The following is an 11,504-nucleotide window of genomic DNA, read 5'->3' on the forward strand; positions in this document are numbered from 1 at the left end:
ACTCTCTGTCCCTCTCCCTTCCTCTCTGTAAAAAATCAATAAAATATATTTTTTAAAAAAATTCAATGAAACCAAGAGCTGGTTCTCTTTTTTGTTGTTGTTTGTTTGTTTGTCTTTCGTTAATCCTCCTAAAATAACCCGAGAATATTTTTCCATTGATTTTTTTAAAAAATATATTTTATTGATTTTTTTACAGAGAGGAAAGGAGATAGACAGAGAGCTAGAAACATCAATGAGAGAGAAACATCGACCAGCTGCCTCCTGCACATCCCCTACTGGGGATGTGCCCGCAACCCAGGTACATGCCCTTGACCGGAATTGAACCTGGGACCCTTCAGTCCGCAAGCTGATGCTCTATCCACCGAGCCAAACCGGTTTCGGCTTTCCATTGACTTTTTAGGGAGAGTGGAAGAGAGAGGGAAAGACAGAGAGAAACATCAATGTGAGAGAAACACATCAATTGGTTGCCTCCTGCCTGAGCCCCAACCAGGGCCCAGGCTGGGGAGGAGCCTGCAAGCAAGGTACGTGCCCTTGACTGGAATCAAACCCAGGACCCTTTGGTCCACAGGCTAACGCTCTATCCACTGAGTCAAACTGGCTAGGGCCAAGAGCTGGTTCTTTGAAAGGATAAACAAGATTGATGAATAATTAGCCAAACTCATCAAGAAACAAAGAGACAGGACTCAATTAAATAAAAAATAGAAACAAAAGTGGAGAAGTAATCACTGACACCACAGAAATACAAAGGATTGTAGGAAAATACTGTGAACAACTATATGCAAATAAGCTGGGCAATGTGGGTGAAATGGACAAATTCCTAGAAAAATAGAATATCCCAAAACTGAATCAGGAAGAATAAAAAAACTTGAATAGGCCAATAACAACTGATGAAATAGAAGCAGTAATCAAAAGACTCTCAGCAAACAAAAACCCGGGTCTGGATGGCTTCACAGAGGAGTTTTACCAAACATTCAAAGAAGAACTAATATCTATACTCCTCAAACTATTCCAAAAAATCCAAGAGGAAGAAACACTTCCAAGCTCTTTTTATGAGGCCAGCATTATCCTAATTCCAAAACCACTACAAAGAAAGAAGACAGGCCAATATCCTTGATGCACATAGATGCTAAAATCCTCAACAAAATATTAGCAAATCAGATCCAGCAATATATTAAAAAGATCATACACCAACCAAGTGGGATTTATTCCAGGGATGCAAGGCTGGTACAATATTCCCAAATCAATAAACATTATACATCACATACACAAACTGAAAGACAAAAATCACATGATCATATCAATAGATGCAGAAAAAGCATTCAACAAAATCCAACACCCATTTTTGATAAAAACTCTCAGTAAAATGGGAATAGAGGGAGCATATCTCAACATGATAAAGGCCATATATGACAAACCTACCATGAAAGTCATACTCAATGGGCAAAAACTAAAATCATTTCCCCTAAGAACAGGAACAAGATAGGGATGTCCACTTTCACCATTCTTATTAAACATAGTACTGGAAGCCCTAGCCACAGTGATCAGAGAAGAAGAAGAAATAAAAGCATCCAAATTAGAAAGGAGGAAGTAAAACTCTCATTATTTGCAGATGACATGATATTGTACAAAGAAAACCCCAAAGACTCTACCAAAAAACTACTAGATTTAATAAATGAATTTGGCAATGTAGCAGAATACAAAATCAACACCCAAAAGTCTATGGCTTTTTAATACACCAATAATGAATTCTCAGAAAGAGAAACTAAACAAATAATCCCATTTACCATTGCAACAAAAAAATTAAGATACTTAGGAATAAACTTAACCAAGGAGGCAAAAAAACTGTATTCGGATATTGAAAAAACAGAGGAGATATAAACAAGTGAAAGAATACACCATGTTCATGGATTGGTAGAGTCAACATTATTAAAATGTCCACACTACTCAAGGCAAGCCACAGATTCAATGCAATCCCTATTAAAATACCAACAGTATATTTCACAGATCTAGAACAAATACTCCAAAAATTTATATGGAATCAAAAAGGAACCCGAATAGCTGCAGCAATCTTGAGACAGAAAAGCAAAGTTGGAGGAATCACAATACCAGATTTCAAGTTATACTACAAAGCCACCATAATCAAAACAGCCTGGTACTCGCACAAGAACAGGCATGTAGATCAATGGAACAGAATTGAGACTCCAGAAATGGGTCCAAGACAATACACTCAATTAATATTTGACAAAGGAGGCAAGAGCATACAATGGAGTAAGACAGTCTCTTCAATAAATGGTGTTGGGAAAATTGGACAGAGACATACAAAAAAATGAAACGACCAACAACTTACACCATACACAAGGATAAACTCAAAATGGATAAAAGACTTAAACGTAAGTCGTGAAACCATAAAAATCCTAGAACAGGGGTGAGCAACCTTTTTGTGAGTGCGTGCCAAAACCAGCAAAATCTTTGACTCAAAATACTTCTGCGTGCCAACCCTAATTTTTTGAGAACATGTTATGCCTACTTGATATCTCTTAAGGTGTACGTATGTGAAGAACCTTGAAGAAATAATAAAATTCATTCAAGTGACAAAAACACAGTATATGATGATGAACAATACATTTATTTTTTAATGTATACATGTACACTGATAGTCCCACAAAAAACTTTGACTCCGTTTGATATTATCAGTGGGACTTTTGCTGCTGCATCACTGATGACAGAGATTTTTACATCAGGTTTATATTTCGTGACCTTCAGAGATATGCATGAGCTACTACTTTCATCCATCAGGCTACTCCTATTATGAGACTTAACAAAATTCATCACTGAGAACAAAGATTCACAAGCGCATGTGGATGAAACCAAAACACTGGTCGGATCTAGGAAGGCAGGGAGAGTTAAGGCAGAGGCATAGAAATTGCTCTTCCCCTCTCTCGTCAATCCATGTCTGTGGTCTTTAAGATAACTTGTTATGTAAAATTATTTATTTATCTAAGAGGCACCTACACTGAATTTATCTGAAAAATAAAAAAGTCGATATTAAGAAAAAAATTGTAAATGGAAGATTTTAAGAGAGGGTTTCGCGTGCCAGCCAAAGTTACTGGCGTGCCATGTTTGGCACGCGTGCCAGGGGTTGCCCACCCCTGGTTTAGGGTTTTCAACACATGAATTTTGGGTACACAATTCAGTCCATGGCAAATAGTAAAGGTAAACATTGGTAAATATAAATGCCAGTATTATTGTATTTTGTATAGTTTGTAACTCCTTTTTTCCTATATTATTTAATAGGCAAGTGCACAAAATAATCATTAAAATCTATGGTAATGGGTTCATGATATATAAAGATACAATCTGTGATGATAATAATATAAAGGAGGGACAGAAATGTATAGGAGCAGTGTTTGTATACTTTTAAAACTTATTGGTATTATTCAAATTAGGGTGTTGTATGTTTAACCTAAGTTGTCATAAGATGTTAATTGTAATCCCCAAGGTAACCACTAACAAAAACCTAAAAATTTTGTTTAAAATAAAAAGGTAATCAAGAAGGTATATATTAAAAAAGAAACAAGTAGCCCTGGCCAGTGTGGCTCAGTTGGTTGGGCATCGTACCATTCACAAAAGGTTGCTAGTTTAATTCCCGGTAGAGGCACGTGCCCGGGGGGTGCAGGCTCAATCCCTGGTAGGGGGTATGTAGGAGGCAGCTGATCGATGTTGTGCTCTCAGTTGGTTAGAGTGTCATGGGCATGATTCCTGGTCAGGGCATGTACCCAAGTTGTGGGTTCAATCTCCAGTCACCTTGTGTTTCTCCCTCACATCCATGTTTTTCTCTCTCTCTCTCTCTCTCTCTCTCCCTTCCTTTATCTCTCTCTCATCTATAAAAAAACATATCCTCAGGTGAGGATTAAATAAAAAGTTCAACCCCTCAAGGAGCTATAACAATTATAATCATATACACACCAAACAACAAAGCCCCAAAATATATAAACCCCAAACTGACAGAACTGAAGGGAGAAATACTTAGGTTATACACAGGGTGAGGCAAAAGTAGGTTTACAATTGTATGTGAAACACAGAGTCCAAGAAGAAATCACAAGGGAGACTTTTTAAATAATTGGAGAGTATAGAAAATAAAACTTATAGGAACGCAGGGAAATTTATAGCTCTGAATGCCTGCTACATAAAAAGAATCAAATTACACCCAGCTGGTGTGGGTCAGTTGGTTGAGTGTCCTCCCATGTACCGGGAGGCCAATACAAAGGCATGCAACTCGAGTGAAAAATGGGCAAAGAATTTGAACAGTTATTTTCAAAAAATATACACATGAACAAGCACATGAAAAGATTTTTAACATCACTAGCCACTAGGGAAAAGCAAACAAAAACCACAATGAAATACCAGGATGAGTATAGTTTTGTTTTTGTTTTTTAACGAGAAGGTAAGTGGGGGCAAGGAGGTGGAGAAATTGGAATCCTTGTGTGTTGCTGGTGAGAATGTAAAAATAAACAGCTGTGTGGAAAATCGTTTGGTGGTTCCTCAAAAAGTTAAACATAGACTCAGTACTTGACCCAGAAATTTCACTTCTACACATACACCTGAAAGTTCTGAAAATAGGTACTCAAATACTTGTATAGTAACGCTCATTTAACATCGACAGGTTTTGCAACTAAGCAAAATGACATATAATGAAACCAATTTTATCATAGGCTAATCCTATATAATAAAAGGCTAATATGCAAATTATCCTATGGGTGGGAGTTCAACCGACCGGGAGTTAGACGTGCACTGACCACCAGGGGACAGTGTGGAACATGGCGGGTGTCAGCGACGTGGTGCTGGCAGCGGGCAGCAGTGGAGGTGCTGCTTCCCCCATGGGCCCCAATGAGAGCAGGACTGGGGCGGGATGGTGGAGCAGGTGGCACCAGGCCAAGGCAGGTGCGAAGGGAGGCCCTGGCTGGCAGCCGGCAGCCGCTAGGGACCCTACCTGTGCAGGAATTTTGTGCACTGGGCCTTTAGTTGATATATAAACAAGAGTGAAGTTCTCACAGCAAATCACCAACGTAAAACAAAACAACTTTGAATGAAATGATGTTATTGGAGAATATGCTGTACACCAATGTTCATAGCACTATTCACACAATAGGCAAAAAAGTGGAAACCTAATGTCCGTCAACAGATGAATGGATGAACAAAATGTGACAGATTTATATAATGGAATATTACTCAGCCACAAAAAGGAATGAAGCCCTGACAGATACTGCAATGTAAGCGAACCTTGAAAACATTATTCTAAGTGAAGGAAGCCAGACCCAAAAGGCCACAAATTGTATGGCTGGGTGGGAATAGGAACTGATTACTTAAATGATTACCAGGTTTTCTTTTGTGGTGATGAAAATATTTTGGAACTTGATAAAGGTGGTGGTAGCATAAAATGGTTAGTTTTATGTTATGTGTATTTCATCTCAATAAAATATTTTTAAAACCAATAACATCCTTAAATGCAAAGAAAGAAAATAGCCAGTTAGAAAATACAATGCAAATCCACAGTCCCTTCACAAAGCAACAGAAAGCAAACTAGTTAGGAAAATTCAGGTGTAATCTATAGGACCTATTGTAATGTTCCTCACGAGGAACAACAGAAGTTGAAAACAAACGCGACCTACTTTGCTCCTGGGGATGGAAGCGTCCACCAGGGTGATGGTGTCGGTGCCCCTACTTAATTCATAAACGCAATGCCATTCCGAGCCAGGGTCACAGAGGACCCAGAGCTGGACAAAGTAACTGAAGCTAGTTTTGCAAAATAATGACGATAATCTTCAAACTTCTGAGAATGGAGCACCAAGCAGACCTCACTCGATACCACACTCCGCCAGGGCTGCAGCAACGGTGGGGCCACACGGAGGGCCGGGGCTGGACACGGAACCGAACAGTCCCAGCTGCTCCCTCCGCGGCTGCAGGGCAGCCTCAGGCTGCCGGGGCGGGGGCGGGGCAGTGGGAGGGTCCGCATCCCGTGCTCCGTTGGCCCGACGCCAGGCCGGTGAGGGTCCAGTGCACGTCTGGCCCGCGACCCCCAGTCACCCCACGGCCGCCGGGCTCTCAGGCCGACGCCGAGACCCCGACGCCACCTGACAGCGTTGGCCCGGTCCGGCGGACAGCCCAGGCTCGGCCTCCAGGGCGGCCCGACGCCCCACTGGCGCCTCCGCAACCCCGCGGGCGGCCCAGGCTCGGAGGCCCTCCCTGGCCTTGCGGTCCGCGGCCGGTCCTAGCTCCGCCCTCTGACTGAGCCTCTCAGCCCCGCCCCCGTCCCCGCCCCTCCCAGGCCCGGCACGAGGTCCTGTCCGCCCCTAGGCCCCGCCCCCTGAGGACCCCGCCCCTCGGGCCCCGCCCCGAGAGCCCCGCCCCTCGAGGCCCACCTGCCGACCCCGCCCATTAGGCCCCGCCAGCAGCAAGGCTCAGGCCGGCAGGTTCCTCCCTCACCAGCTTCGCCCAGGCGCAGAGGCGTCGATGGAGCCGGAGGTGCGGGTGCTGCGCGCGGCGGGAGGCTTCGGCCGGGCGCGGCGCCTACTGGCCACAGCTTCGTGGCTGCCGTGCGTGGCGCTGGGGCTGGCGCTGGGCTCGGAGCCTCTGCTCACCGCGCTGCCCGCGCACCACTGCCAGCCGGACCCCGCGCTGCTGCCCCCAGCGCTGCGCACCCTGAGCGGGCCCGCGCTGCTGGACGCCAGCGTGCCTCGCCTGGGCCCCGCGCGCGCCCGGAGCCCCTGCCTGCTCCTGCGCTACCCCGAGCCCTCGCCCCGCGCCCGCCCCAACGGCACGCGGTCCTGCACGCGAGGTTGGCACTACGCGCTGCCCGCCGCCGGCCTGCTGCGCAGCCCGGTCACCCAGGTGCGAGAGGACTGCTCTTCTGCACCCTGCCACCCAAACTCTGCTCCCCTCCTTCGTAACCCCCTTGTTCTGTACCCCCATTCCTCTGTCCCCCTGCCCCTCTTCCCCCAGCCCCTCTTCCCCCATTTCTCTGTTCTCCTTCTTCTGCCCCCTCTCCTCTGTTCCCTCTCCTTTCTCCCCCTTTCTCTCTCCCCCTGCTATTCTCCCTCCTTTCTCTCTCTTGCTCTCTTCCCCTCCTTTCTCCGTTTTTTTTCTGTTACCCCCCTTCCCTCCCCCTTTCTGTCCCTCTTCTCTTTTCCCCTTCTTTCTCCCATTTCCCTCCACCCCCTTCCTCTGCTACCCCTTTTCTTTGTCTCCCCTCCTTCACTCCCATGGCTGCCCTTGGTCTACTGAGGCTCTCATTGGGGCATGCGGCCCCCCTCTCTGATGGTGCAGCTGATGCCCAAGTGATCAGGGTGCCAGGTAGAGTCCACGACCCGACCCAAGGGCTGCCGAGGTGGGCAGGCAGCCTGGGGGAGGAAGAGGAGGAGTTAAGCTGAAGGTATGACCAGGTAGGCGGCACCAGGAGTTCACTTCAGGGCCAGGAACATTTTGAGCAACCTGTAGCTTTGGGCTATGTCAAGACTGGGTTTCCAAAACAGAAGGCTTTGAATCAAGGGAGCTTACAGTCAGTTCAGTTTGGGAAAGGCAGACCTAGAGGCAGGGGCACCCGAGGGGGCAACTCAGGGGTCTGGGTGAGAAGACATGGGGAGGGGCAGCTAGTACCTTCTGACCCTAACTCCCTTTGGCAGCTTCAGCCCCACAGCTGCACCCCCATCCCTGGGAGGATCGGCCCCAGTGTGGAAACTGGGGCGAGGTTGCCACATCCCTGCTAGTCCTGTCTTTGGCCCTTCAACCAGCAGGGCTTCTCTTCTCCCACCCATTCTGTTCCACCACACACCTGCTTCCTGTTGGTATATCGATCGGTCAGCTGGATTTTAAAATGAAAACTCGGACACACTGTGACTCCAGACAGTATGTTAAGCTCGTACAAAAGGCACAGGGCCTTAGTGGGAAGGTGGGGAGGTGCAAAACTGAGGTCAAGTGCCCTTGACAGGAAAAGCAGGTGAGCACAGCTCTGCAGGCTGTTCCGGGAGCTGCTCTTGAAGTGAGCAGGGCAGGGGAGAAGTGAGGGTAAGGCCCTGGAGGCCCAGGGCCCAGCAGGTAGAAACTAAGGTCAGCTGAGGTCCAGGCTGTGGGGGAGAGTGAGGGCTGGAAAGAGGTGAATGAAACTCCACCCAGAAAAACAGAAACCAGACTTGGGGCTCCATGTGGGTCCTCTGGGGACCACAGGTCATCACCCCCTGGGGGCTCAGCCCAGACATTCTTCTAATTCCATGTGACGCCCACCAGAGTCAGGACCCACACTGTGTGACCTCGAGCAGGTCCCTTGCCCTCCCTGTGCCCCAATTTCCCCTTCTATCAAGGAGCGTTGGAGCAGGATGTCTAAGGGCCCCTTCCAGCCTGATATTCTGGGGACTTCGGCACGGTGGGGGTCCTGGCTGGCTGACAGTGATGGGTGTCCCCTGCAGTGGAACCTCGTGTGTGAGAACGGCTGGAAGGTGCCACTGGAGCAGACGAGCCACCTCCTGGGCTGGCTGTTGGGCTGTATCATCCTGGGCATGGGCTGTGACTGGTGAGGTGCTGCCCCTCCCCTTGAGCCCCTCAGGGTCCAGCTAAACCCCTGAGCTGTCCTGACCGGCATCCATGTGTGTCCCCCACTGCCCACCAGGTTTGGCCGCAGAGTTGTGTTTGTGTCCTCCCTGGTGCTGGCCACAGGCCTGGGGGCTGGTGAGGCTCTGGCTGCCAGCTTTCCTGCCCTGCTGGCCCTGCGGCTGCTTCACGGGGGGTCCTTGGCAGGGGCCTCTCTGGCCCTCTACGTGACTCGTGAGTACTGTGGGGGACTGGAGAGGGGCACCCACTCAGGCTGGGCCTCCAACCCCACTAGCGGAGGACGTCAGCCGCAGGGGGGGGATTCCCTGTACTCTTGTTGAGGGCTCTTCTTGAGAAGATGGAAGGGCACTGTTTGCTGAGTGACTCTGCTGTTTGTGGCTGGCTCAGGTGCTGGAGTGGGCAGGGAGTTGGCTCAGATGTTCACTCCTGGGCAGGTCAGCAGTTGGTGCCCACAGCCCGGGGCAGAGCTGCCCTCTCTAGAGGACTCGGCCTCAGGCCCTCTCTATCTGCTCAGGCCTGGAGCTGTGTGACCCCCCACACCGCCTGACGTTCTCCATGGGGGCCGGCCTCTTCTTGGTGGCGGGCACTCTGCTGTCGCCTGGTCTGGCCCTGCTCGCACAGGACTGGCATCTTCTGCAGGGGCTGAGTGCCCTGGCAACAGGGCTCCTGCTGCTCTTTTGGGGGTAAGTATGGCAGGAGACAGGTCAGCAGCCTCCATGGAGGCCACCTGTCACTTCCCTCTACACCTCTGTGCGGCACCAGGCATGTGGGTGTGGGATAGGGACGCAGAAAGCCACTTGATGTCCTGACCCTAGTTCCAGGGAGGAAGGGCATTGGCCCTTGTTGTCCCTGTGTGGAGGACCTGAGGCATCCTCACCCCACCCCTGCAGGTTCCCAGCCCTGTTCCCGGAGTCTCCCTGCTGGCTGCTGGCCACGGGGCAGCTGGCCCAAGCCAGGAAGATCTTGTGGCACTTTGCGGAAGCCAGCGGCGTGGACCCTGAGAGCAGCTCCGAGGAGGAGAGCTCCCTGGCTACGGGTAATGCACCAGGAGGAGCCAGGAGAAGGGAGGCCTGGGTGCTGGAGGAGGACCCCCACAGACACACCCTCTCATGTTCTCTCATATCCATAGAGCTAGATGTGCTGTCTGCAGGGAACCCCCAGCCCCAGCGCCACTGGGTCCTAGAGCTACTGCACACGCGCGTCACCTGGAGAAACGGACTCATCCTGGGCTTCAGTTCGTGAGGAGAGGAGGGTGTGGGTGGGCTGAGAGGGTCTGTGCCCCACCACCCCTTTTGGGGGTTCAGTCTCCAGAGTCCTGAGCTCTGGCTGAATCCATACCTTTGCCCTCTCTCCCAGGTTGGTCAGTGGGGGCATGAGAGCCAGCTTTTTCCGAAGACTGGCCGCTCATGAGCTGGCCTTCTACGGACCCTACTTCCTGGGGGCTGGCCTAGAGGTGGTGGCCATCGTCTTCCTGCTCCTGACAGCGGATCGCTGGGGGCGCCGCCTGGTCCTGCTGTTGGGCACTTTGGTCATGGGCCTGGCATCCCTGCTGATTCTCTCAGGGGTCCAGTGTGAGTGCAGAGCCCTGTAGGCGAACAGGGTCATCCTGTTTGGCTGTCAGCCCGACGGAGCGGGGAGGGTCCTGGGATCAGCCCCCTCCTGGGGTCATAAGAGAGAAGCACGTGTGTTGGGATGAGGCTACTGTCTTTTTACCTTGTTCATCTTCCCACTGTGCACCCAGGGAAACTGAGGCCTAAAGAGTTAAGGGGCTACAAGGATATACATGAAGGGGCTGAATCTAAGGGTCTGGTGTGGACGGGGCAGCCTGCAACACCTGATGCCAAACCCAGGGTGCAGGTGCAGGGGTGAATGGTTGGGGAGGGCAGGCCCAGCAGGACCCCTTGAGACATGGACGAGGGGGGAGCCTGGCTCCACCGGGCCTGGGCAGCATGGGACCCTCTCTTCATCCCCAGACCTGCCCGCCTGGACTGTGCTGTCCCTCTCTGTCCTGGGGCTGCTGGCCGCCCAGGCCGTGTCCACCCTCAGCAGCCTCTTTGCAGCCGAGATCTTCCCCACAGTGATCAGGTGAGCTCTGGGCTGCCCAGCCGGGACACACTGTGTCCTCTTGGGGTTGGACACCCCACACCGCTCCCTCCCCAGCGTATACCCGAGACTTCTCCATTCAGTCACATCTGGTCTTCTCCTGGGTGACATGGAGGGTACTGGCACAGAAAGGTCAGGAATGGCGGATGGCCACCTGCCCAGGCTGCCCACACTGTACCCTCGCCTGCAGGGCGGCAGGGCTGGGCCTCGTGCTGGGTGCTGGGTTCCTGGGCCAGGCGGCCGCCCCCATCGCTGACATGCACGGCCGGCGAGGCTTCTTCCTGCTCCACGTGGTTTTCGCCTCTTTCGCCATCCTTGCCCTGGTGTGTGTCCTGCTGCTGCCTGAGAGCCGTGGACGTGGGCTGCCCCAGTCACTGCAGGATGCTGACCGCCTGCGCCGATCACCGCTCCTTCGGGTCCGTCCCCGCCAGGACTACCTGCCCCTGCTGCCACCCTCCCACTGCTGGGCCCAGACACAACTGGTCCAGGAAGGGTGACTGGCTGGACAGACACACCTCCCCTCAGATGGCCACATGTCAGTGTGGGCAGAGGGGTCTCAGGGAGGAGCTGTGGGCTCAGTGTGAAGGGTGAGTCCTCGGTTGGGCCCCTTGTTCCTGGAGGCCCTGGCCTCCTCACCCCAACCCCCACTTGTGAAGGATAAAGGCATCCATGGAACTTGACATCCTCACTAGTTCTTCCTTCGGGCTACATCCTGGGCTGAGGGGGTCCCCACTCCAAGCTTGTCCAAGCCAGGATGCCTGCAGCCCCTCCCACCGCTCCCCTTGGGAGGCCAGTCCCCA

General features: G+C 51.1%; 1 protein-coding gene across 1 annotated transcript; it reads left to right on the forward strand.

The window, feature by feature from the left end:
* Positions 1 to 6,510: 6,510 nt before the first annotated feature.
* On the forward strand, positions 6,511 to 11,379 carry SLC22A31 (solute carrier family 22 member 31). The gene is made up of 9 exons (XM_070398072.1): positions 6,511 to 6,888; positions 8,460 to 8,563; positions 8,660 to 8,814; positions 9,116 to 9,284; positions 9,492 to 9,637; positions 9,731 to 9,839; positions 9,958 to 10,172; positions 10,575 to 10,686; positions 10,895 to 11,379. Exons 1-9 carry the CDS (start codon positions 6,511 to 6,513, stop codon positions 11,199 to 11,201), a joined length of 1,695 nt encoding a protein of 564 aa, XP_070254173.1. The 3' UTR covers positions 11,202 to 11,379.
* Positions 11,380 to 11,504: the final 125 nt, after the last annotated feature.

The sequence above is a fragment of the Myotis yumanensis genome, unplaced genomic scaffold (genome assembly GCF_028538775.1).
Source record: "Myotis yumanensis isolate MYYU_CA2020_CCGP unplaced genomic scaffold, mMyoYum1.0.hap1 SCAF_18, whole genome shotgun sequence".
NCBI lineage: Eukaryota > Metazoa > Chordata > Mammalia > Chiroptera > Vespertilionidae > Myotis > Myotis yumanensis.